This window comes from Ascaphus truei, chromosome 2, assembly GCF_040206685.1.
Source record: "Ascaphus truei isolate aAscTru1 chromosome 2, aAscTru1.hap1, whole genome shotgun sequence".
In the NCBI taxonomy this organism is placed as follows: domain Eukaryota; kingdom Metazoa; phylum Chordata; class Amphibia; order Anura; family Ascaphidae; genus Ascaphus; species Ascaphus truei.
This window is the reverse complement of record NC_134484.1, coordinates 471,763,249-471,790,423: the sequence shown is the minus strand read 5'-3', so window position 1 is coordinate 471,790,423 and position 27,175 is coordinate 471,763,249. Positions and strand designations below refer to the sequence as shown.

The 27,175-nt window shown below is 48.4% G+C and overlaps 1 protein-coding gene across 7 annotated transcripts in view; it reads left to right on the top strand.

The window, feature by feature from the left end:
* Positions 1 to 27,175, top strand: part of LOC142488340 (uncharacterized) — a 100,679-nt gene that overhangs the window by 43,856 nt on the left and 29,648 nt on the right. The window contains exons 2-3 of one of the 7 annotated variants that reach the window (XM_075588726.1): positions 18,930 to 19,027; positions 20,170 to 20,821. The exons of 2 other annotated variants lie outside the window; for them this stretch is intronic. In XM_075588726.1, coding sequence (XP_075444841.1) covers positions 20,767 to 20,821 — 55 coding nt within the window. In that variant the 5' untranslated portion in view covers positions 18,930 to 19,027; positions 20,170 to 20,766. Of the gene's footprint in view, positions 1 to 2,958; positions 3,225 to 3,274; positions 3,525 to 18,929; positions 19,028 to 20,169; positions 20,822 to 27,175 lie in introns of those variants that run through there. 4 more of the 7 variants (XM_075588730.1, XM_075588727.1, XM_075588731.1 and 1 more) reach the window with 4 other exon arrangements.

Here is a 27,175-nt window from a genome sequence, read left to right as displayed (position 1 = left end):
AGGATCACAGTTTCTTTCCAAATGTTGGCGTTCATTTTGTCTCCAGTTGGGCATCTCTCTCCACTTTTCTTCAGGGTACCATCCGCAAACTAATGGTCAAACGGAAAGGACTAATCAGTCCTTAGAGCAATTCATTCAGTGTTTTGTTTCGGATTCTCAAGATGATTGGTCGGAGCTTCTTCTTTGGGCGGAATTCGCACACAATAGCCTTCGCAGTGAGTCTACCACCAAATCTCTTTTTTTCATCAATTATGGATTCCATCCACTATTCTTCCTCTTTCAATTTCTACCTCAGGGGTCTCAGCCGCTGCTGACAGGTTCAAGGAACTCCAAAACCTGTGGAAAAGGACTCAAAGGAACATCAAAGCCACGGTTGAACGTCAGAAACATCAGGCTGATCGTCATCGCAGACCCACTCCCAAGTTCAAACCTGGTGAGAAGGTCTGGCTGTCTTCGAAAAACATTAGGCTTAAGGTGCCATCTATGAAATTGCTCCTAGATTCCTTGGTCCGTTCCCTATTGTTGAAAAAATCATTCCGGTAGCTTATCGTTACTCCCATCCATGAGAATTCCCTCAGTTTTTCATGTGTCCTTACTCAAACCTGTGATCCAAAACACTCATTCTGTTCCAGTCCTTCCCACCACTTCTATTTTGGTACAGAAAAAACAGGTACACATGTGTGAACCAATTAGGTGCTCTAGAGGTAAGTTAGTTGCTGGATAACAGCCCGAATAAATAATTCGTGTGGGTCATAGGCAAGGCTGACCTGGTATAGACAGTCTCTAACAATAACTTCGCTCCCCAGTGCACTTTAGGGTTAAAGTTGAAGGACTCACCCAGGTCTTGCCGTCAGTGCCGTGCCCGTGACCGTCTCCTTTGTCTGAAGCACCGTCAACCCTCGAACGACTCGTCCGTCGTGAGGGCGGTCTATGACCGGCGGTGAGGGAAGATCCAGCTGATCCAGAAACCCGGCGTGCAACCGGGAGAAACTGGTAAGTAGAAACACCTCGAGGAGGGGAAGAACGCGATGCACCGCCATGCTGACAGAGTGAAGGCTGGTCAGGTGACTTGAAAAAACTTTATTGTAACGAGTGCAGAGCTAGCAGGTACTTTGACGCGTTTCAGCCGATTGGCCTTCAGCTGAAACGCGTCAAAGTACCTGCAAGCTTTGCACTCGTTACAAAAAAGTTTTTTCAAGTCACCTGACCAGCCTTCACTCTGTCAGCACGGCGGTGCATCGCGTTCTTCCCCTCCTCGAGGTGTTTCTACTATTTTGGTACAGGGCAAGCCCAAATATGAGATTCAGTCTATCCTGGACTTCAAATTCCTGACCGGGGCAGGGGTGACTGACCGACCGGGGCAGGGGTGACTGACTGACCGGGGCAGGGGTGACTGACTGACCGGGGCAGGGGTGACTGACTGACCGGGGCAGGGGTGACTGACTGACCGGGGCAGGTGACTGATTGGGGGGGGGGGTACCTCTGGTGTCACCACATACTCCCATACACACATACACATTCTCCCATATATATACACACACATATATACACACACACACACACTCCCATATATACACACACACACTCCCACATATATACACACACTCCCACATATATACACACACTCCCACATATATACACACACACTCCCACATATATATACATACACACTCCCACGCATACACACACACACACACACACACACACACACACACACACACACGACAGGGGGAAGAGGAAAGGCAGCGCCCCGCTCGCCACCCCTCCCCCCCCCCCCCGTGACCATCTCCAGCCCGGAGATGCCGACACAGGGCGAGAAGGGGGGAACACCCCCACTGCAATCTCCTGCCCCGCGCGGGACGCGGGGACAGGGCGAGAAGGGGGGGACACCCCCACTGCAATCTCCTGCCCCGCGCGGGACGCGGGAACAGGGCGAGAAGGGGGGACACCCCCACTGCAATCAGCGGGAAGCCAAGTTAAGCGGGGACAGGGAGAGAAGGGGGAACACCTGCCTCGCGCGGGGAGTAAGGGGGCTTGCAGGGGGGGGGAGTAAGGGGGCTTGCAGGGGGGGGAGTAAGGGGGCTTGCAGGGAAGGAGTAAGGGGGCTTGCAGGGAAGGAGTAAGGGGGCTTGCAGGGAAGGAGTAAGGGGGCTTGCAGGGAAGGAGCAGAGGGGCCGCAAGACGGAGGATTGGAGAGTACTTACTCTCCAACAGATCTCCGGCCAGAAAGAATGGCCACTCGTTGGGGGCGGGCTCATATAGAGCCTGGCCGCGCGCCCACAAAGCCTGGGAGCGCACGCCAATCAGCTGTCAGGTAGGGGGAGTTGGTTTTTTTCAGCCAGCGCGAGCAGGGAAATTTCAGCGCGAGCGGGGGAAAATTTAAAAAAAACGAACACGTGTGCTGCTTGGGCCAATATTTACTTGCCCGGGGGTTAAATCCACCCGCCCCGGGCGTGTAAATGTATAGGATTGTCGAACACTGTATATACAGGCATACCCCGCATTAATGTACGCAATGGGACCGGAGCATGTATGTAAAGCGAAAATGTACTTAAAGTGAAGCACTACCTTTTCCCCACTTATCGATGCTTGTACTGTACTGCAATCGTCATATACGTGCATAACTGATGTAAACAACGCATTTGTAACAGGCTCAATAGTCTCCCCGCTTGCGCACAGCTTCGGTACAGGTAGGGAGCCGGTGTTGCTGTTCAGGACGTACTGACAGGCGCATGCGTGAGCTGCCGTTTGCCTATTGAGCGAGATGTACTTACTCGCGAGTGTACTTAAAGTGAGTGTCCTTAAACCGGGGTATGCCTGTATATATATAGGAGAAGGGCACAGTTGGTGATGTCATTTGTTTTAGAAATATATACAGTATATATTTTTTTTATGTGTCCCGGTTTTTACTTTTGTAAATCTGGTCACCCTAGAAGGGCTGTCCCACTCCCAGCCTGTAACCTGATCCTGAGCACAGACTGTCCCACATCCTGAGGAGGGGATCCAGGTCACTCCCACAGGGAAGGACTGAGAGATCACAGGGGCTCCCCCCACCCTCCATAGGAAGTACACACACAGTGAGGAGGGGATAAAGTGCACATCTCAGGCACTGAGGGGGGGACACACTGAGGAATAGGCTCTGAAGCCTCTAAGCCCCTTTTCCTGTGTCCCCCCTCACATTGTCCATCCCCTGCTGCACAGAGATCTTCAGCCTGTGTTATTGGGTAAGTGCTTTCCTCCTCCTCCTCCCTTCCCCTCCCTTGTGTGACCTGTGCACATTATCCCAGTGCTGCTCTGAGCTTCCTTACACACAGGAGCCTGAGAGGCTGAGCCTCTGACAGTGAGGGGGGAGCCTCTGGCACTGGAGGGGTTAATCCTCCCGGCAGGCCGCAGACAGTGTGGGAGACAATAGGCAGCTGGGGGTGGGGAGGCCTCTCTGCTGCTGTTGCGGCCTCCAGTGTAGGCCCCACACCCGCGCTGGAAGTTCGGTGACTGGACTGTGCTGCACCAAATATTCGCTGAGGGTATGTGATGTGCAGGGAGGGGGGGAATGTGATGTGCAGGGAGGGGGGGAATGTGATGTGCAGGGAGGGGGGGAATGTGATGTGCAGGGAGGGGGGGAATGTGATGTGCAGGGAGGGGGGGAATGTGATGTGCAGGGAGGGGGGGAATGTGATGTGCAGGGAGGGGGGGAATGTGATGTGCAGGGAGGGGGGGAATGTGATGTGCAGGGAGGGGGGGAATGTGATGTGCAGGGAGGGGGGGAATGTGATGTGCAGGGAGGGGGGAATGTGATGTGCAGGGAGGGGGGGAATGTGATGTGCAGGGAGGGGGGGAATGTGATGTGCAGGGAGGGGGGGGGAGAATGTGATGTGCAGGGAGGGGGGGGGGAGAATGTGATGTGCAGGGAGGGGGGGGGGAGAATGTGATGTGCAAGGAGAGGGGGGGAGAATGTGATGTGCAAGGAGAGGGGGGGAGAATGTGATGTGCAGGGAGAGGGGGGGAGAATGTGATGTGCAGGGAGAGGGGGGAGAATGTGATGTGCAAGGAGAGGGGGGAGAATGTGATGTGCAGGGAGAGGGGGGGAGAATGTGATGTGCAGGGAGAGGGGGGGGAGAATGTGATGTGCAGGGAGAGGGGGGGGAGAATGTGATGTGCAGGGAGAGGGGGGGGGGAGAATGTGATGTGCAGGGAGAGGGGGGAGAATGTGATGTGCAGGGAGAGGGGGGGGGAGAATGTGATGTGCAGGGAGAGGGGGGGGAGAATGTGATGTGCAGGGAGAGGGGGGGGGGAGAATGTGATGTGCAGGGAGAGGGGGGGGGGGAGAATGTGATGTGCAGGGAGAGGGGGGGGGGAGAATGTGATGTGCAGGGAGAGGGGGGGAGAATGTGATGTGCAGGGAGAGGGGGGGAGAATGTGATGTGCAGGGAGAGGGGGGGGAGAATGTGATGTGCAGGGAGAGGGGGGGGGGAATGTGATGTGCAGGGAGAGGGGGGGGAGAATGTGATGTGCAGGGAGGGGGGGGGGGAGAATGTGATGTGCAGGGAGAGGGGGGGTGTGATGTGCAGGGAGAGGGGGGGTGTGATGTGCAGGGAGAGGGGGGGTGTGATGTGCAGGGAGAGGGGGGGTGTGATGTGCAGGGAGAGGGGGGGTGTGATGTGCAGGGAGAGGGGGGGTGTGATGTGCAGGGAGAGGGGGGGTGTGATGTGCAGGGAGGGGGGGGGAGAATGTGATGTGCAGGGAGAGGGGGGGGGAGAATGTGATGTGCAGGGAGAGGGGGGGGGGGAGAATGTGATGTGCAGGGAGAGGGGGGGGGGGGAGAATGTGATGTGCAGGGAGAGGGGGGGGGGAGAATGTGATGTGCAGGGAGAGGGGGGAGAATGTGATGTGCAGGGAGAGGGGGGGGGAGAATGTGATGTGCAGGGAGAGGGGGGGGGAGAATGTGATGTGCAGGGAGAGGGGGGGGAGAATGTGATGTGCAGGGAGAGGGGGGGAGAATGTGGTGTGCAGGGAGAGGGGGGGGGAGAATGTGATGTGCAGGGAGAGGGGGGGAGAATGTGATGTGCAGGGAGAGGGGGGGGAGAATGTGATGTGCAGGGAGAGGGGGGGGAGAATGTGATGTGCAGGGAGAGGGGGGGGGAGAATGTGATGTGCAGGGAGAGGGGGTGTGTGATGTGCAGGGAGAGGGGGTGTGTGATGTGCAGGGAGAGGGGGTGTGTGATGTGCAGGGAGAGGGGGGGGAGAATGTGATGTGCAGGGAGAGGGGGTGTGTGATGTGCAGGGAGAGGGGGTGTGTGATGTGCAGGGAGAGGGGGTGTGTGATGTGCAGGGAGAGGGGGGGGGGAGAATGTGATGTGCAGGGAGAGGGGGGGGGGGAGAATGTGATGTGCAGGGAGAGGGGGGGGGAGAATGTGATGTGCAGGGAGAGGGGGGGGAGAATGTGATGTGCAGGGAGAGGGGGGGAGAATGTGATGTGCAGGGAGAGGGGGGGGAGAATGTGATGTGCAGGGAGAGGGGGGGGAGAATGTGATGTGCAGGGAGAGGGGGGGGGAATGTGATGTGCAGGGAGAGGGGGGGGGGAATGTGATGTGCAGGGAGAGGGGGGGGGGGAGAATGTGATGTGCAGGGAGAGGGGGGGGGGAGAATGTGATGTGCAGGGAGAGGGGGTGTGTGATGTGCAGGGAGAGGGGGTGTGTGATGTGCAGGGAGAGGGGGGGGGAGAATGTGATGTGCAGGGAGAGGGGGGTGTGATGTGCAGGGAGAGGGGGGGGTGATGTGCAGGGAGAGGGGGGGGATGTGATGTGCAGGGAGATGGGGGGGGAATGTGATGTGCAGGGAGAGGGGGGGGGAGAATGTGATGTGCAGGGAGAGGGGGAGAATGTGATGTGCAGGGAGAGGGGGGGAGAATGTGATGTGCAGGGAGAGGGGGGGAGAATGTGATGTGCAGGGAGAGGGGGGGAGAATGTGATGTGCAGGGAGAGGGGGGGGAGAATGTGATGTGCAGGGAGAGGGGGGGAGAATGTGATGTGCAGGGAGAGGGGGGGAGAATGTGATGTGCAGGGAGAGGGGGGGGAGAATGTGATGTGCAGGGAGAGGGGGGGGAGAATGTGATGTGCAGGGAGAGGGAGGGGAGAATGTGATGTGCAGGGAGAGGGGGGGGTGTGATGTGCAGGGAGAGGGGGGGGGAGAATGTGATGTGCAGGGAGAGGGGGGGGTGATGTGCAGGGAGAGGGGGGGATGTGATGTGCAGGGAGATGGGGGGGGAATGTGATGTGCAGGGAGAGGGGGGGAGAATGTGATGTGCAGGGAGAGGGGGGGGAGAATGTGATGTGCAGGGAGAGGGGGGGAGAATGTGATGTGCAGGGAGAGGGGGGGGAGAATGTGATGTGCAGGGAGAGGGGGGGAGAATGTGATGTGCAGGGAGAGGGGGGGAGAATTTGATGTGCAGGGAGAGGGGGGAGAATGTGATGTGCAGGGAGAGGGGTGTGTGAATGTGATGTGCAGGGAGAGGGGGGGGTGAATGTGATGTACAGGGAGAGGGGGGTGTGAATGTGATGTACAGGGAGAGGGGTGTGTGAATGTGATGTGCAGGGAGAGGGGTGTGTGAATGTGATGTGCAGGGAGAGGGGGGGAGAGAATGTGATGTGCAGGGAGAGGGCGGGGATAATGTGATGTGCAGGGAGAGGGGGGGAGAATGTGATGTGCAGGGAGAGGGGTGTGTGAATGTGATGTGCAGGGAGAGGGGGGTGTGTGTGTGATGTGCAGGGAGAGGGGGGGAGAATGTGATGTACAGGGAGAGGGGTGTGTGAATGTGATGTGCAGGGAGAGGGGGGGGATGTGATGTGCAGGGAGAGGGGGGTGTGTGTGTGTTGTGCAGGGAGAGGGGGGGAGAATGTGATGTACAGGGAGAGGGGGGGGAGAATGTGATGTGCAGGGAGGGGGGGGAGAATGTGATGTGCAGGGAGAGGGGGGGGGGTGATGTGCAGGGAGTGGGGGGGGAGAATGTGATGTGCAGGGAGAGGGGGGGGGGGAGAGAATTTGATGTGCCGGGAGAGGGGGGAGATGTGATGTGCAGGGAGAGAGAGGGGGGGATGTGATGTGCAGGGAGGGGGAGGGGGGGAAGAATGTGATGTGCAGGGAGGGGGGGTATGATATGTGTGTGTGTGTGTGTGTGTGTGTGTGTGTGTGTGTGTGTGTGTGTGTTTTATGTGCAGGGGGAGTTTTATGTGTATGGGTGGTTATGAGGGGGTCAGGGGAAAGAGAAGTGGGTGGGAGAAATAGAAGGGTTGGGGGGACTTGCAAGGCCGCCAATGGGGTGAGATAGGGGGAGTCTTGCAAAGACGCCGACACTTGTACACCTCACAACTGGAACAATCTACCGGAGACTCTCACAGCCGCCACCAGTCTAAGTTCTTTCAAAACTAAAGCTGCCTCACATTTAATCTGGTCTGTAACTCTTACATACGCCTATAATATATATTATCTCTTAGCCTGCCCGTATAGTGCCGCGACAGCGATGTGACATCACACTGCGGTCGCTGAAAAAATCTAATTGATTTGACTTCCAGCGACCAGGCCGTCGCTCCGTCGCGTCGCGCTTACTATAACGACTATATGCGACGGCGGCAATAAATTTGTTTTGGCGCGACATCGCGTTGCTGTCACTGGCACTATACGCGCAGCCTTAGGCAGCGCTCATACTGCCGGCGATGCGACCGATGTCACCTGTCGCCATCACCATTGCGAAAGTTATATTTTAAGTTTAGGCGACGTCGCTGGCTACAAGACCAGTGACGTCACAAAAGGGGGAGGGCAGAGGCACGGAGAAGCTCCTCATTGGCCGCAAGGGGCGGCCGTCGCCGAAAAAAATCAAATATCAGCGACTACCAGATTTCTGGTACCACTGTCGCTCCGTCGCTCTGTCGCAGTCGCGTGCTCTATAAGCGCCGACGAGGCGACAATGCATTTGTTCTGACGCGACTGTCCTGTTGCCGTCGTCAGCACTATATAAGCTGCGTCCAAGGTGCAGCGACGCGCACTCATGCTTGGATCGGGGTGTGTGCGTATTGACTGGTGCTGATTCGTTGTTGAAGGGTCATGTGACCCTTCTGAGCGCTTGGAAATCACTTTTCCATGTCTCCTCAAGCGCTGAGCATTGCCGAGCATGCGTGTGCTCGCAGCGTCAGCATGGCCATGCTCATTTGACATTACAGTGAGCACGCCAAGCTTGGCCGCGGCCTTACTGTGCATGCAATGTCTTGTATACAATGTATAACCTTGCTCACTTAATGTAATTACAGTAGGGCCCCGCTATACGGTGCTCCGCTTTGCGGCTTCCGCTCATACAGTGTTTCCCAATATATACATATATTCATTAGATTTGGCGCTTGTTGCGATTTTCGGCATTACGTGCTCAGCAGCTGAGTATCTGGCTGTCACTAAGCAACAGTTTTAGCGCATGAGCAACTCCTTGTCAGATGCCATTTGTCAGCGAAACAGTCAGTTTACAGCTCTGCATCTCTGTTTTCAAAAGGTACAATACAGTACAGTAGGGCCTCGCTTTACATCGATTTCCGCTTTACAGCGGCGGCCTGGAATGGAACCCGCTGTATGAGCGGGGCCCTACTGTCTGTATTTATAACCATGTATCTGTCATCATAACTCTGCCCAGGACATACGTGAAAACGAGAGATAACTCTCAATGTATTACTTCCTGGTAACACCTTTTTATAAATAAATAAACTGGGGGTGTGGGGGCAGTGGAAACTGTAGTCCTGGTTTATCCAGCCAGATTTAAAATACATGGTTGCATTAAATGAACGGAGGTTATACCTTCAATTTACAGATGTATGTTCATCTGTACCTGTCCTTCCCCCTGTTATGTAACTCCTGCTAGCTGCAGGCAGTAACAGGTTAATTCTGTGTGTTTGTACTCCCCTTATGCTCCTCACTGATGGACATGAACTGATGGTGACTCACAGACTGTGGAAGACTATTGGAATGGCTCTAGTCTGTGAGCCTGTCCCTTCCAGTTCTGATGGGAGAGAGAGACAAATTGTTTTGCAGTCCTGCTTTGGAAGCTGAACTGAGCAGTAAGGGTTGTCAGTCTCTCCCATTGCGAGGATGAGCGTGCCCACCCCAGGTCTCTAGGCCTGGGGAACATCATGAATCCTCCAGAGAGGCCCTGTACTATCTGAGGATCTAGCACCATCTCTAGGCCTGGAACCCTAGAAAGCCTGCCAACGCTGTATCCCATCTGTGCAGTGGTTGTAATAAAGCCCATGTTCTATTACACTCTGCCTGCGTGTCAATCCATGGGCAGAGGGATAAGGATGTTATGGGGGGGACTGATCTCCTGGCATCCTGGAGCCCACCACAACTGGAGACGCAAGCACCCTGAGAGGAAACTCATAAGATCACTCAAAAGCCTGTCCTAATCTCCATAAAACCGCAGATCAACTCAGCTCTCCTGATCCAACAGGTACTGCACTCACACACCATGTAACAGAAGCTGTTTCATGGACAGTTATAGATATGATTATAGGCAGAAGTAACATTTACAGACAATTTTAAAATTGTGGTAGCCTGGCGTAGGATAGGCCTGTAATGTGTTATGGGCTGTAGTCTGTTTGTGTGAGGCTGGTAAATGTTTGCCCCGGGGACCGTCCTGGTCTGACTGTATGTTCTGATATCCAAATTCTGCTGCATTCTCTAATCTTCTAGTTATAAAGAATCTGTCTGAGCTGGGACACTGAGGGGAAGAGGGGGAGGTCTGTGCAGAAGGGAGATGCAGCTGGGACATGAAACAAAGAGATCTCCTCTCCCCCATCTGCAGTGCAGAACTAAAGCTGCTCAGTGAGAGAAGGGAGACCCTGTCCCTTATTATTTAAGTAATTAATCCCTGAAGAATAGGGGCATTACTGGCCAATAAGAGTTGAAGGCCTGAGGCAGGAAGAGTTGAAGACCCGAGGCGAAGCTGAGAAACTTTAACCCAGCCAGGGCATTATTGGCCAGTAATGCCCTGTTCTGAGGGGATTATTACTATTATAGGCTAAATGTAGGTTTTTTCATAAATAATAGACACGTTTGTATAGTTTATAGATTTTTAAATTAAAATAAAATGGTAAATACATTAAAGCACCTCTATATTTACGCTTACACTGCAGCTATCTATATCCACACACTGCCGTCCCTCTGTGATACACATACACACACTGCAGCTACACACACATACACTGCAGCTACACACACTGTAGACGAACGTTCACAGAGGTACACAATTATGAGGCTCTTTATAATGTGAAATTATAATAGGCTTTATTGTGCCTGTTCCTTTTCATCAGGAAATTATCCAAACACGGGGGGGGGGGGAACAAAGCTTCCATTCACTTGGGAGTATTTCTAGTGAAATCCTATGCAATTAGTTCACATCTCCATTAGTTAAGCATGTCTCGCAGCCCCAAAACATATAGCATGAAAATAAGCAGATATAAGCAGTCTCTTAAGAATAAAAGTCTTATCTGTTTCTTGGAGGGAAAATCTTCTCACTTCCTGGTTCAGCTTCAGGTGTAGTAGTTTTCCCTGTGTCTTGAAATCAGCTCTGCTGTGCAGAAGCTCAAGACCGTCAGCTCAAAAGGTCAGCTCTCAGTCAGAGCTAAGGAGAGTCACTTCTGGTCTCAAAGGCAGGCTTTTGTAAGCATATCAGCAATCAGACTCAACACTCAGCAATTGGCTTTGAAAAAACTTTTGCTTTATTGGGCAATTTTACACTCAGCATTTGTTTGCTAAAAATTCCCCTGCTTCAGCACAGTCTTGTATCAATTTTCACACTTTTCTGCATATACTCCATTCACAGCTGGTAGCCCTATGCGGTGTGGCAACCTTTATTTGCAAAATCAGTACCACTCGTGGGTCACCATCTGTATTCACTGCTTCAGCGAAACTTTTGAAAACAACAAACACCTATCCCTTTTTAAGGGCTGACTCACTTCTTGAACCCTGACTATGGCTGGAAGGCAAAACCCCTATTTCAATGACCATATTACACTTTGTGATAGGCAAAAAAAAAGGATTAGCTGTTTCAGCAGTCTCTCTCCTCTTGGGATTGGGGCAAAGAGTCCATCTGTGGTTTTGTAAGTTTCAATGCAGTGTAAGTTTCAGTGGTGTGTCCCTTTAACTCTGATCTCTGCTGCATGAGTTTTTTTTTTCTAAGTTGCTTGTAGGCAAAAAGCATTAAAAAAAATTCACATAAAAATCTCCAGTCCTTTTTAACTACAAGGACACCTCTTGTCCCACCTCGGACACCAAATGTAGACGGACGTTCACAGAGGTACACAATTAGGAGGCTTTATAATGGGAAATTATAATAGGCTTTATTGTGCCTGTTCCTTTTCATCAGGGAATTATCCAAACACAGGGGGGGGGGGGGGGAACAAAGTTTCCATTCCCTTGGGAGTATTTCTAGTGAAATCCTATGCAATTAGTTCACATCTCCATTAGTTAAGCATGTCTCGCAGCCCCAAAACATATAGCATGAAAATAAGCAGATATAAGCAGTCTCTTAAGAATAAAAGTCTTATCTGTTTCTTGGAGGGAAAATCTTCTCACTTCCTGGTTCAGCTTCAGGTGTAGTAGTTTTCCCTGTGTCTTGAAATCAGCTCTGCTGTGCAGAGCTCAAGACCGGTCAGCTCAAAAGGTCAGCTCTCAGTCAGAGCTAAGGAGAGTCACTTCCTGTCTCAAAGGCAGGCTTTTGTAAGCAATCAGGCAGGTGTTTAGTAATTAACTACCACACTGCTAGATTAAAGGCACATTACTGAACAGGGATAAGTCCCCTGTTACACACACATACATATATATATATATATATATACACACACACACTGCGAGCTACACACACATACACACACTGCAGCTACACACACACACTGCAGCTACACACACACACTGCAGCTATACACACACACACTGCAGCTACATACACACACACACTGCAGCTACATACACACACACACTGCAGCTACACACACACACACTGCAGCTACATACACACACACTGCAGCTACATCTACACACACTGCAGCTACACACACACACACACACACACACACTGCAGCTACACACACGCGCACACACACCTACACACACACTGCAGCTACACACACACACACTGCAGCTACACACACACACTGCAGCTACACACACACACACACACACACACACACACACACACACACTGCAGCTACACACACACTGCAGCTACACACACACTGCAGCTACACACACACACACACACACACACTGCAGCTACACACACACACTGCAGCTACACACACACACACACACACACACTGCAGCTACACACACACACACTGCAGCTACACACACACACACACACACTGCAGCTAAGTACACACATAACACTGCAGCTGCGCACACACACACACAACACTGCATCCAGTCCTTCTCCGGTCACATCTGCGACGGAACCCTGGTGACGTCATCAGTGGGCGGCTGTATACCGGAACTACATATCCAAAGAGGAAGGGAGCACTCTGAGACTGAAGCCAACACCTTACCTGCAGACCGCGACTCCCCAAACTGGCTGAGACGAAATCGTGTGAGAGAGAAGGATCCACTTCCTCGATCGATCGGATGGTGGTGTGCTGTGGCGGTAGCAGTTTGATAACATGCCATGCTTATATATCTTTGAATTGATGTACGTGAGATACTCACCTGCTGCTCAATAATATTACAAATATTTTTAATACTACACTATGAGGTTTTGCGCTGTTTCTTTTCTTTTGGATCCATTAGGAGTTAACATACTGCCTCATTAAGGGAGGTTCATTATTATATCAGGAGTGCTTGTGAGACCGCCCGCCGCCGGTCTGAGTGGTGGGAGTCTAATTACATGCCCCCACAGCTCTGGGGAACTCTGTTTATGTGCATTGTCCACTCAGATGATTCTCATAGGCTTATTTTGGAGGATTATTGAGGCGATAGCTTTATTTTCCCTTATGCAGGGGACACTGCGGATTGTTTTAATTTTGTGATTGTTTCATGTGATGTTAATACATTTGACTATTTTGTATACCAGAGTGCTTTAGTTGGGATACTTTTTCTTTTCTTGTTTTGTTTTCATACATTCTTTATCCCCAGCACCGTCCGCAGTGTTGTACTACATACATTGGATTATCTGACTTTGGTACTTATTATTTTAGGTCTGTAGCAGGTTATTCTCGTCTTTGGTGTGTGTGTGTGTGTGTATGTATGTATGTGTTTTATTGTGGGTGAAAAAGGCAAGAAGAAACCTCCACCGTTGGCATATAGCAAATAAAAAGATCACTTGTGAACACATGTCTGCAACCCTGCCTTTCACCATTATCACCTAGCACAGCGGTGCGCAAACTGTGGGGCGCGACCCCCAGGGGGGGCGCGACACTGCCGACGGGGGGCGCGGGGTTTACAGAGGCCCCGCGCGCTTCCCGAAGGCACTTAAATTAAGTGCCGGGGAAGCAGCAGGGGCTCTGTAAACCTAACTTACCGTGGCTCCGGCGGCTTCCTCCCTGTGTCGCCATGGCAACGCGGCGTCAAAATGACGCTGCGAGGTCATGTGACGTCACATTGCTATGGCAACGTGACGTCATTACGCCGGAGCGCAGGTAAGTTGGGGTTGGGGAGGGGGGCGCGGGAGTGAGGGGACAGCCGCGCGGGAGTGAGGGGACAGCCGGCAGGGGGGCGCAGGGAAAAAAGTTTGCGCCCCCCTGACCTAGCATACAGTGTGTTTCCACTGCAGCAAGGGATTTTGGGAAATGACATGCAAATGAGCACACAGTGCCACCTTTTGACTGAAAACCAATTTTCAGACACATTTTGCTACAATGGATTTTTGTGTGTTAATTACGGACCCCTAGTGTTGAGCCTTCCCCCTGGTGGCAGCAATTTAAGGTTATATTTGTGACAGATTGAGGGGTGATACTACTCCATTTTAGGGACCCTGCAGAGAGAAGTGGGTCAGCTCGATGGCTGTGTGTATTAACCCTTGTCACATACACAAGTCACGTTCTCACTAGTATGTCATGTGTGACAACTGATAAGAAAATGAGACGATAAGGGTGTGAGGCAATCAAACCCCTATTTAATATGGTGAAAAGTGGGGTCAGGTTAGAGGGAGTTACTGCACTGTTCTGCATTGCCCACTTCTCACTGTATAAAATAATAGAGAGACGGTGTCAGTGTGGAACAGAACTGCTGGACCGGAGAGCGTATCGGGAGCTTTTATCAAAGTCTCTCTAACGCCAAACTGGAGCACCAGATTTATCTGCTTCTCTTTATTCATAGTATAGAACTGGACAGTATATTAATATGTTTCATTAAAATGACTTTGCTATTCTTATGGCTGTTGATCTCTGACTTTTTTATACTGGGGTTTTTATATTAGATGATTGTTACATAATCCTGAACCATTGATGTATTTTACACTGTGTATTTTTGTCATATTGGATGTAGCTTTGGGCTTTTCTGACTTTTGTTGTATTTTGCACTGTTTGAAATCAGAGTTCCTGTTTGAGGATGGACCATATTTTTGTTTAGGTGCCTATAACTTTATAACAATAAAACAAAACTGGGTCATGTTTGCATAATGGGGGATTTTAATTATCCAGACATAGACTGGGGCAATGAGATTAGCGTTACAACAAAAGGAAACAGGGTTTTTGGGGTTGCTTAAAGACAATTATATGACCCAAATTATTGAGGAACCAACCAGGAGAGGGGCAGTTCTGGATTTGTCATATCAAACAATGTAGAAGTAATAACAAATATTCAAGTCCTGGAACATTTGGGTAACAGTGATCATAACATGGTCTCATTTGAAATAAATTATCAAAAAACAGATTACTTGGGTTCAACAAAGACTTAAACTTTAGAAAGCCAGATTTTAATAAACTGAAGTCTAATCTAGTAGTACAGCTGAACCCTGTTTATAACGCAGTCCTCGGGGGCCACCCGATCAGACCGCGTTATTACTGGGGTCGCGCTAATTATAAAAAATGGCCGCCGTGATCAGGGACTCCGCGCTGCCGAAGGGGGAGAGCTGAGATAACTCTTCCAGAGCCCAGCATCGCAATGGCAGGCCCCCGGACTCCCCCCCCCCCCCCCCCGAGTCCTTCCCAGCAGCAGTTATCCAGCATCTGCAGCAGTTGATCTGTGCAGAGAAGCTGCGAGGGGGAGGAGAGCTCACGGGATGTCAGCTGTTTCTGAGTTCCCTAGCTGAAGGGATCAGCCCCCTTCAATGCTCCCCCACAGCAGCACAGATTCAGGCAGGGAGAGGGGGGGCGCTCCCTGAGCCCAGCGCACGCACAAACAGCAGCACGCACCCCCCCCCCCCCAAACCACAGCAGCACCCCACCAACCACAGCAGCAAAACAGCAGCTCTCCTGAGCCCAGCGTCGCAGCGGCAGGCCCAAAACAGCCCCCCCCCCCCCCCCACCAAACCACAGCAGCACCACACAAACCACAACAGCAAAACAGCACACCAGCAAACCACAGCAGCAAAACAGCAGCACCCCACACCCCACAACAGCACTTACCCAGCATCTGCAACAGTTGATCTGTGCAGAGAAGCTGCAAGGGGGAGGAGAGCTCACTGGATATCAGCTGTTTCGGAGTTCCCTAGCTGAAGGGATCAGCTCCCTTCAATGCTCCCCCACAGCAGCACAGATTCAGGCCCAGCGTTGCAGCTGCAGGCCAAAACAGCAGCACCCCCCCCCCCCAAACCACAACAGCAGCTCCCCCCCAATCCACAGCAGCACCCCCCAAACCACAGCAGCTCCCCCCCCAAACACAGCAGCACCCCCAAACCCAGCAGCCCCCAAACAGCAGCACCCCCAAACCAGCAGCACCCCCCCCCAAACCACAGCAGCACCCCCCCCCCAAACCACAGCAGCACCCCCCCCCCCAAACCACAGCAGCACCCCCCCCCCCACACAGCCAGCACCCCCCCCAAACCACAGCAGCACCCCCCCCCAAACCACAGCAGCACCCCCCCCCCCCAAACCACAGAAGCACCCCCCCCCCCCAAACCACAGCAGCACCCCCCCCCCAAACCACAGCAGCACCCCCCCCCCCCAAACCACAGCAGCACCCCCCCCCCCCAAACCACAGCAGCACTTACCTAGCATCTGCAACAGTTTATCTGTGCAGAGAAGGTGCGAGGGGGAGGAGAGCTCATGGGATGTCAGCTGTTTCTGAGTTCCCGGCCAGGGATCAGCTTCCTTCAATGCTCCCCCACAGCAACAGAGATACAGACAGGGAGAGGGGGGCTCTCCCTGAGCCCAGCGTCGCAGCAGCAGCCCCTCCCCCAGCCTTGCACCGTTCCTCCCCCCTCCCAGCAGTCCACAATGCACCCAAAGGTGGCTGACAAAAAAAGGTAGGGGGGGCTGTGTGTGTGTGTGTGTGTGTGTGTGTGCTGGTGCTGGTGCTGGTGCTGGTGCTGTGAGTGTGTACTGGGCAGTGTGCAAAAAAATTTTTGTTTTTAATTTGAAATTTTTTTATTTATTTTTTTAAAATTTGGTGTCCATGCTCAAAACCGCGTTATAGCGGATCGCGCTATCACGGGGTTGAGCTGTAATACAATGGGATGATGTTTTTGCAGGGAAAAATGTAGAAGATAAATGGCCAGTCTTTCAAACATTGTTAGAAAAGCACACTTATCAGTGTATACCCTTGGGTAATAAGTATAAAAGAAATAAGTCAAAACCAATGTGGCTAAATAAACAGGTAGGGAGGAAATGGACAAGAAGAGGAAGGCGTTTAGATTCTTTAAGTCAGAAGGGGCAGAGACATCATATCAGAATTATAAGGAATGTAACAAAAATTGCAAAAGAGCAATTAAATAGCAAAAATGGATAATGAAAAAAGGATTGCAATAGAAAGTAAGGTCAACCCTAAAAAGTTCTTTAAGTACCTTAATAACAAAAAAATGAGAAAATAAAATATAGGACCCTTTCAGTGTGAGATGGGTAGGCATATTATTGGAGATAAGGAAAAAGCAGAGGTATTAAACAAATTCTTTGCCTCTGTGTTTACCAGGGAAGAATCAAGTTCAATAGTAGCGCCACAGGAGGAAGCCACAACCTCCATATTAATGACCAATTGGTTAACTGAGGAAGAAGTTCATAAGCGACTTGAAAAAATTAAAGTAAATAAGGCACCTGGCCCCGATGGCATACATCCAAGAGTTCTCAAGGAGTTAAGCTCAGTAATGGCAAAACCATTATATTTAATATTCAAGGACTCCATTTTCACAGGCTCAGTACCACAAGATTGGCGTAAAGCAGATGTGGTGCCTATATTTAAAAAGGGAGCTAGATCACACCCGGGGAATTACAGACCTGTAAGCCTGACTTCAATAGTAGGGAAACTACTTGAAGGTTTAATACGGGATAATATTCAGGAATACCTAATGGAAAACAAAATCATTAGAAATAGTCAGCATGGATTTATGAAAGATAGATCTTGCCAAACTAATCTTATTTGTTTCTTTGAGGAGGTAAGTAGGAATTTAGACCAGGGTAATGCAGTTGATGTGGTCTACTTAGATTTTTCAAAGGCTTTTGATACGGTTTCACACAAGAGGTTGGTGTACAAAAAAAAGAAAATTGGACTCAGTAATAATATATGCACCTGGATTGAAAACTGGTTAAAGGACAGACAACAGAGGGTTGTCATAAATGGAACTTTTTCAAGTTGGGCTAAAGTCGTGAGTGGAGTATCTCAGGGATTGGTACTGGGACCCCTGCTTTTTAACTTATTTATTAATGACCTTGAGGTTGGAATCGAGAGCAAAGTCTCCATCTTTGCTGATGATACTAAATTGTGTAAGGTAATAGAATCAGAGCAGGATGTAATTTCTCTTCAGAAGGACTTGGAGAGACTGGAAACGTGGGCATGTAAATGGCAAATGAGGTTTAATACAGATAAATGTAAGGTTATGCATTTGGGATGCAAGAATAAAAGGGCGACTTACAAATTAAATGGAAATATATTGGGGGAATCCTTGATGGAGAAGGATTTAGGAGTGCTTGTAGACAGCAGGCTTAGCAATAGTGCCCAATGTCATGCAGTAGCTGCAAAGGCAAACAAGATCTTATCTTGCATCAAACGGGCAATGGATGGAAGGGAAGTAAACATAATTATGCCCCTTTACAAAGCATTAGTAAGACCACACCTTGAATATGGAGTACAATTTTGGGCACCAATCCTAAGAAAAGACATTATGGAACTAGAGAGAGTGCAGAGAAGAGCCACCAAATTAATAAAGGGGATGGACATTCTAACTTATGAGGAGAGGCTAGCTAAATTAGATTTATTTACATTAGAAAAGAGGCGTCTGAGAGTGGATATGATAACTATATACAAATATATTCAGGGACAATACAAGGAGCTTTCAAAAGAACTATTCATCCCACAGGCAGTACAAAGGACTCGGGGCCATCCCTTAAGGTTGGAGGAAAGGAAATTTCACCAGCAACAAAGGAAAGGGTTCTTTACAGTAAGGGCAGTTAAAATGTGGAATTCATTACCCATGGAGACTGTGATGGCAGATACAATAGATTTGTTCAAAAAAAGGTTGGACATCTTTTTAGATGGGAAAGATATACAGGGATATACCAAATAAGTATACATGGGAAGGATATTGATCCAGGGATTAATCCGATTTGCCAATTCTTGGAGTCAGGAAGGAATTCATTTTTCCCCTTAATGGGGTTTTTTGTTTGCCTTCCTCTGGATCAATAAGTAAGTATAGATATAGAATAAAGTATCTGTTGTCTAAATTTAGCACAGGTTGAACTTGATGGATGTACGTCTTTTTTCAACCTCATCTACTATGTAACTATGTAATTTCTTCTGTTTCTTTTTTTATACAGACACAGCTGATATCCAACAAATATAAATCAAGGAACCTCATATCTTTGCACCTCCAGAGGAGCGCTGCTCACTACCAGCATGGATCCTCACGTGTTAAGTGAGTAGGGGAGCTATTTTGGTGGCTTTCAAATCTGCAAGGAGGGAATATCTGGTATTTTGTAGTTATGCGACTAGAACACCCAAACTAATTAATCTTCTTTTTTTCTGTCCTACCCAGCTGGGGTAGAGGTTAGTGCTTTTACGTAGTATAGTGGGGGCTTACCTGTTTACCTAGTAATCAATCCAGGGGAGTTGTCTGCCTCTCTCTCGCTGTAGAACGGACGTCTGAGCTCCAAGGAGTTAGCTGTTCCGGGGGCCGTCAGACAGCCATGCTGCAAATAGCCGCTGAGGCCAGCAGCTCCCGAAGCCGCTTTGGCAGGCGAGTGCATGTGACCACGTGGATGCATGAGTAGCATGGAGGAAGCTCGCGCAAGGCCGCGTGGCGTCACGGAAAAGATATTTAAAAAAAAAAAAACGGAGGATTTAAACGTGCCAAATAAGCACATGCTCTCGCTGCCCTGTTACTCTCACAGGAGGATTAAGATGTGCAGAGGACAGCACACACGCTGGAAGCCTGTAAAGGTGTAATTGCTGTAAGCCTACCATAACTACAGGCACTACTAAAGTCTGAAAGCCTATCAGGACCTTAACCAGGATACACCATGCGTGCAAGCTCTTCTAAAGCTCTTCTGTGGTTGCTAAAGTCCCAATGTAAGCCCCAGGGAAGTAGTAGTTGTAGTATTCGTCAGTATATAAAAGAGATCTAATTTTGCTGGTAATGTTCGGGAACCTATCAGGCCCATGCTCACAATGGAGATAGGTCAAGCAGGTAACATCAGGCAGCTACAACTTTCTGCAGCGTGTGTGTGTGTGATCATGGCTCAAAGTCAACTGGCAGCAGCCAGGTCTGCAAAAACACAACACCCACAAGTGTGACACTTGAAATAACACAGGGATTTGGCAAACTACTCTAGATCTTGTGACATTTCTTCCTTTATGTCAAAATTACAATATTCAACCCCTGCTTTTATACTCTGCATGTATGCATATTATAATCAACTGACCTTTACAAAATCATTACATTATATATAACTGCACTGAAATGATTACACTAAAGTTAGTAGTAGTTCTCTTGTTATTTGTGTTTTAAAAAAAGAGATGGCTATAATTACTGATATTCATATTATGTCCGTACTCCAGGGTCTTAACAGGTGTATCCAGTGGCCAGAGCGCCTACATAACTAACTGTTGTAAAGAAGACCACGAAGAAAACAAAACATTGTGGGTCTTGTGAGAAGCTTGCATTGGAAAATAAAAGGCTTTTTGGAGATTGCCGAAGAGATGCGGCAAAAAAAACAATTGATCCGATGTCTGATTTCATCTCAGGAATGAACAACGCAGAACCCAGGTCATTGAAGCAGCCTCTTCAAAGTCTGCCCATGACAGGCCAGAAGTGGGCAAGATCATTTACTAGCCTGGAAAGCCGGCAAGATTAATCTTCTGAGAATTCAGAGGGCAAACAATTCAGCAGGATGGAACTGGAAATGTAATCTTCAGAGAATGAGTTTTCAGCAGAGGAAGAATCGTCCACTTTTGTTCTAGCCACTTCTCAAGGCAGGAAGAGAGATCTTACAGACCGAGGACAAGCCTTCCCTTTCGGAACTTGGATTGCTTATTCAGGATCCTACAGAAGAAACCATGAACCTTCCTGGTCCATGAAGGGTGGAGGAGATGATCAAAGGAGAGTGGTCCCAGCCAGACAAAAAGCTGCTTTGACTCAAGACTTCCAGTGCAGATATGAGCTCAGTGGCCAAAACAGCAGGGAGCTGGCAAGGAGACATCTGGTTGATAGGTAAGGGTCCAGGGCATGCAGCAATAATCATAGTCTGGGTCACAAGCAGGGGTCCAGGGCAGGCGGGAAGAATAGTGGTCGGGGTCACAGACAGTGGTCGGCATCAGGAATTCCACAGGGACAGAGGCAGGGCAAGAACAGATGGTGACAAGCCTAGTGCAGGCAAGGGCCTTTTATTAATGGACACGAACAAAATACAGGGACTGGTTCAGGCAAAGGTCAGAGAACACAAAGCAAAGGCCAGGAAGTACAGGAAACTATAAAGACAGACAGGGACAGAGGACAGGAGCACCAAGAGGAGACTGAGGAAAACGCAGAGCAGACAGAAAACACCCCCGGTGGGCAGACAGAGGAAATGTGGCTAGGAGCAGGATATCTAGGACAATGTCCTGACAAGGACATTTTCAAGAATGTACCCATTCGAGGAAAAAGTGGAAGCATGGGATTCTCCACCGAAGGATGCAGGGGGTATCAAGGTTAGCCAAAAGAATAACCCTGCCTGTGGACAATGCGTCCTCCTTTCAACACTGTTTGAACAGGTGGATGGAGAGCGACTTGAAGGGATCGATTACTGCTGTGGACACAGCTTGCAGGCCTTCTGTAGCCATAACATCTGTGTCGAGCTATGAAGTGTATGTATTGCTAATGTGGAGAAAGCCCTGGAGAAAGGAGTTGAAAGATCCCAGGTAGTTGAGGCACTCTCTGAGCTAAAACTGGCAGCGAACTTTGTAGCAGAAGCATCACTGGATTCAGCAAGGCTGACGGGGAAGGTCAATGGCACTGTCTGTCGCAGCCAGATGAGCACTTTGGCCAATGTATTGGCAGGCAGATTTGTCATTTAAGAGCAATCTGTGTTCAATTCCTTTCGAAGGTCATCATCTGTTCCATAGGAAACTCGATTCCATCATTGAGAAGGTTCTGGAAGCAAAACTCTATTTCTTCCACAGGAAAGGAAGAGAAGATTTCATGTCCCAATTTCAAGTATGAATGAGAGGGTCAACAGTCGAGGAATGAGATCTTATAGGCCTGGAAGGGGTTATTCAAGAACAGCCTCCTTACACGGAGGCCAGAACTCTCTCCTTTTTTTTTTTTGTGGGCAAAGAAGAAATGGACCCTCATGCGAACTTCTCAGCCACTCTATATGAGATACATTCCACGTCGGAGGAAGACTCCGGCAATTCCAGAACGTTTGGGTGCAAAAGATTATGGACTCTTAGCTGCTCAACGTTGTCTGCAAGGAATACTTTCTGGAATTCAAAACTATACCTGCAGGGCACATGTTCATAAGATCCCGATGACCGGAAAACAAACTTGCCAGGCAGGTATTAACCAGCAGTATCCAACAGCTTATGAACTATCGTGCAATTCAATCAGCTCCACCACAAGAAAGATATTGATGTGTTTACTCACCAATGTTCCTCGAGAATAGGTGAATTAAGGTCTATCCTGGATGTAAGAGGAGTAAACAAACTCCTCAATGGTAAGGAAATTCAAAATTGAGTCCCTGAGTACCATTATTGCTGCAATGGACCAGGGGGACTGGCTTGTATTAGTATACCTAAAGGATGCCTACTTCCATGTACCCATATGTCACAGACACAGAAAGTATCTGCAATTTGCAATAGGGGTAGCACACTACCAATTCAGAGCTCTTCCCTTTTGGTCTCTCTGTCACCAAGAATATTCACAAAGGTGTTGATAACATTCATCGCCGAAATAAAGGAATACAATTTTTCCCTGCCTGGATGAAATTCTTATAAAGGCACAAGACCGAGTCCTCTTAGTCCAACACCTATCAAGAATGCTACAATTCATTTCACATCACGGCTGGTTGGCCAACACGGAAAAGACCCAATTAAGCCCAGCCCAGAGTCTCAGATTCCTGGGAATGGAGTTAAACACACAGCAAGGCCGAGTGGTTCTTCCCTTCGACAAAAGAGAAAATGTATTTTGTCAATGCATGAGGCTGATGGGCACTATCGGCGACCATACAGGTGGTTAAGTGGGTCAGATGGCATAGAAGAACGTATCAACAAAACTTCTTACGCCATTGGCAGAGACAGGCGGCAAGCATGGACTAATGTAACTCCTTACTGCAAACCGTAAGGGAATATCTAAAATGTTGGGAAAGCAAAAAGCACCTAAAAGCAGGTTGTCCTCTACAAGTGAAAGTGAAAAAATTACTCGGCGCTAGTGATATAAAAAGTGATGTAAAATAAAGTGATTAATTTGCAGCTCAAAAACCTGACTAGAACTACCTTTAAGTTCATGAAAACAAATACAAATGCTAAATAAATGCCAAATGCAATAAAGGTGCACAAAATGGGAATAACTATTAGTGTGAAAAATTGAACAAGTTTATTTATAAAATGTTATTCCAGGAAGTAATACATTGAGTAACATCTCGTTTTCGAGTTATGATGACAAATACAGTGGCGGCGCCGCTGAGTCTAAAGCAGCTGGAGCCGCAAGCCACGTGAAGACCTGTTTTTTTTTTCTCCCGCGGCATGCCGCGCGTCACCGATGCGCGGTCACGCTTCATCAGGTGCGTGCGAGCATGGCGCACGTGCCCAGGGCTCCCCGAAGGGAGCCCTGTGTGCAGGAGATGCGGGGGACGGCGGTGGGGGGCCCGGGGGACCCGGAGAGGGGAGGGGGATGCTCCGATCGGAGGACCGATCCTCCGAGGCTCCGGCTGGTGCGCGGGACAATTCGGCGCCAGCCGGAAATCTGCCGCGGCCGAGACCGGGTGAGTGTTAGACTCAGCTCGGCCGTGACAGTACATGTTTACATTAAGTGAGCAGGGTTATAATATATATATAGCAAACGGGGGGCCCAGTGCTACATCCAAATGACAAAACATACATGGTAATAATTACAAGAAATAATGCTTCAGTACTAATAATAATGCTAATACTAATAATAATAAAATATGTTTTTTTAGTTAGATATTTTGGCCAAAGAATCATAAGCTTGCACACCAAATCGTCAAGGTAAACCATAAGTGCAAGTCCTACACTGCACTGCATTCTGTTCCCTATACCTCTGTATGAGGGGGAAGAACCATAATAGATTCATTACCTGCAGCAAGATGAGAAGATCCACCATTAAAAAGGGGGAGGTGACGTGAGCTCTGGGGGAGGTGCCACAACATCCATACAACTGATATATGTTTTGTAATTTGGATGTAGCACTGGGCACCCCCTGTTTGTTATATTCACTTGCCACAGCCCAGTGGCACTCTATGTGACATTACATAAAGTCAAGATTAGGTGGGTGTGGGCGTTTGAGCTTGCTAGGTTTGTGTATGATATATATATATATATATATATGTGTTCGACAAACCTATACTTTTGCTCTCCCCGGGCGAGTGGATTTAACCCCCGGGCGAGTAAATATTGGCCCAAGCAGCACACGTTTGGTACTAGGTGGCGAGTAGATTTTTTTGTGATTTGTCAACCACTAAATATATATATATATATATATATATATATATATATATATATATATATATATATATATATATATATATTGCATGCACAGTAAGAGATAATATGTTATAGCTGTATGAAACAGTTACAGACCTGATTAAAATGAGACATCTTTAGTTTTGAAAGAACTTAGACTGGTGGCGGCTATGAGAATCTCTGGTAGATTGTTCCCGTTGTCAGGTGCATGGTAAAAGGAGTAGCGGCCGGATTCTTTGGTGAGCCTTGAGACCATGAACAGTCTTTTGGAGTGAATCTCAGGTGATAAGTGTTGCATGTGGTAGGGGTGAGGAGCTTGTTCAGATAGACGGGTAGCTTGCCCAGAAAGTATTTGAAGGCAAGACAGGAAAGATTAGCTTTGCGTCTAGACTTTAGTGATGGCCAATCTAGTTCTTTGAGCATTTCGCAGTGATGTGTGTTGTAGTTGCATTGGAGAACAAAACGGCATATTGAATTATAGATGGTATCAAGCTTGCTAAGGTGGGTTTGGGGGGCTGTGCCATATACTATGTCCCCATAGTATATAATTGGCATCTGCTGTGCGATACGCTTTCTGACCAACAGACTTAGGGAGGATTTGTTCCTATATAGTACACCTAGTTTGGCATAGGTTTTGGATGTCGGTATCCATGTGCAACCCAAATGTTAAATTGGAGTCAAACCACATGCCCAAGTATTTAAAACTAGTAACGTGCTAGGGTGGTATTAGCATTGGTTCTGATCTGAAGCTCATTCATTGGATGCTTTGAAAATGTAGTCTTCGTCCCAAACAGTTAGGGCCTCATTCAGAAAAGGTTGATAAAAGTTATCGCCATTAAATTGACATTTTTTTGGACGTTGCTATCACGGTATTCAGAAAGCCTCGATTACCTGTGATAGCAAAATTCCCAAAACGGGCGAGTTGCTGCCAGCGAGAGCATCGAGCCCCTGAAAAGGCCTAACCCGGCGATTCATTTCTGCTGCAGTGAGAGCGGCTCCGCCTCTCCCAGCGGAAATGTCGCCCCCAAATAATGTTTTTTAATATACATTGGTTTCATAATGTAGATGTGCAGGGGGTCTCCGGAGCTGAACCGCGTTGGTTTTATGTCACGTGACCGGGACATTTCAATGCAGAGGGATACCGGCACCCCATAATGGGGCCTGTATCTCGGGAAGCAGGGGGTCCCCAGACATATAACCAACGCGGTTCCGCTCCGGATACCCCCTGCACATCTACACTATGAAACACATGTATATTAAAAAAAGATTTAAGAAACATCAATACACGCCCCCCTCCGCCCAAACCCATACAGTACAGTAATGGGCAAAATAACGATTATCCAGATATGAATAATAGATTATTTGCCCATTATTAAACACTGCATTAGCATACATAAATAAAGTAAATAAATACAGTTATACTTACCACAACAGCAGGTCCCTCTGTCCACCGTTGCAAGAAAGCATATATACATAATAAAGACATTCTAATGGCACCTAACCCCTTAATCACCTTAGCAGTTACTAACCGCTATAGTCATTAAGGGGTTAACCCACCCTGCCCCGATACAAACCCGGGAGGCCTAAGCACCCACCCCGGACTGACTATACCCACCCTGTACCCATTGAGTAGTATAGTGGTACATCATACCTATATAATAATAATAATAATATGGGCATGATAAGCCTCTATAGCACCCTAATTACAATACATTAATACACAAGACACACAATAATAAAACATAACTAAACTCCAAAAAAACACACTTCACTAAATAAAAATAGTAGCCAGCTAATCCAATTAATACAAGCAATAACAACATCAACAATGAATTAATTAAACCATTAATCAATCAAAACAATTCCTAAAACAACTCCGAATTATTTTAAACAGTAACCAATCAAACCAATTAATTAATGAATTTAAACATTAAAATACAAAGAAATAAATTCAAACAATATCTGAAATAACCATAAAACGCATTAGCTAACATAATACAACCTTAACTAAAAACGAACACCAATCGCAAACATTTTATTACCATTAAGCAGGAAAAAAACAAACAATGACATCCACATAAAAAACTGTAATTGAAAAAACCAACAGCTATACCAAGCCAGAAATGCCCCCCAAATATTGCCATAATAATGTATTAATCTGTACCCTAAAGTGGTACAGATTAATATATTATCGGTCAATGTGCCTCCCCCCAAAAAAATAAAAAAACACATCCAATGAAAAAAACCTGTAAAAAGAGACATTTACAAACATTCAATATATTACTTACCATTAGAAGCGGTGGCCCTCCGACTCCCGGTGAAACAGGAAGCTCACGTACCTTGAAGGCCTCCAACAGCATCTGATGCTGATGCTAAGGCCTCCCGGGTGGGTGAAGGGGGTATTAGCCCTAAAGATGGGTGTCTAGACCTTGCGTATGGTTAGCGGGTTGGTTAACCCCTTTATTATCTTGGCGGTATTAACCGATAAGGTAATGAAGGAGTTAAGTCCCCCCGCAAGGCCTAAATAGCCACTAAGGGCCAAATTCCCCATTCACCCACACTCGCTAGCCACAGTAAGCCTGGCATGGGTGTTTAACCCCTTCATTGCCTTAGCGGTTAGCCACTAAGGTAATGAAGTTGCTGTAAATGCATTTTTCCTGCATCGGATGCATGCCGGGGGCCTCCGGTGCTGATATTAATGGCTATCCACTACGGTGACCCCCGGCATCAATCCGAAGCAGGAAAAGGGCCTGATTTTTTCTAAGTCCCGACATATCGCAGCTCATCGAGGCATCTCCCCACCAATTTACCTAAATTTTGAGGTGGATTGGATTTGGGGAGAAGATCGCCTTTCAGGTCTGCGATAGGCGAATCGCGGCTACTAGAATTG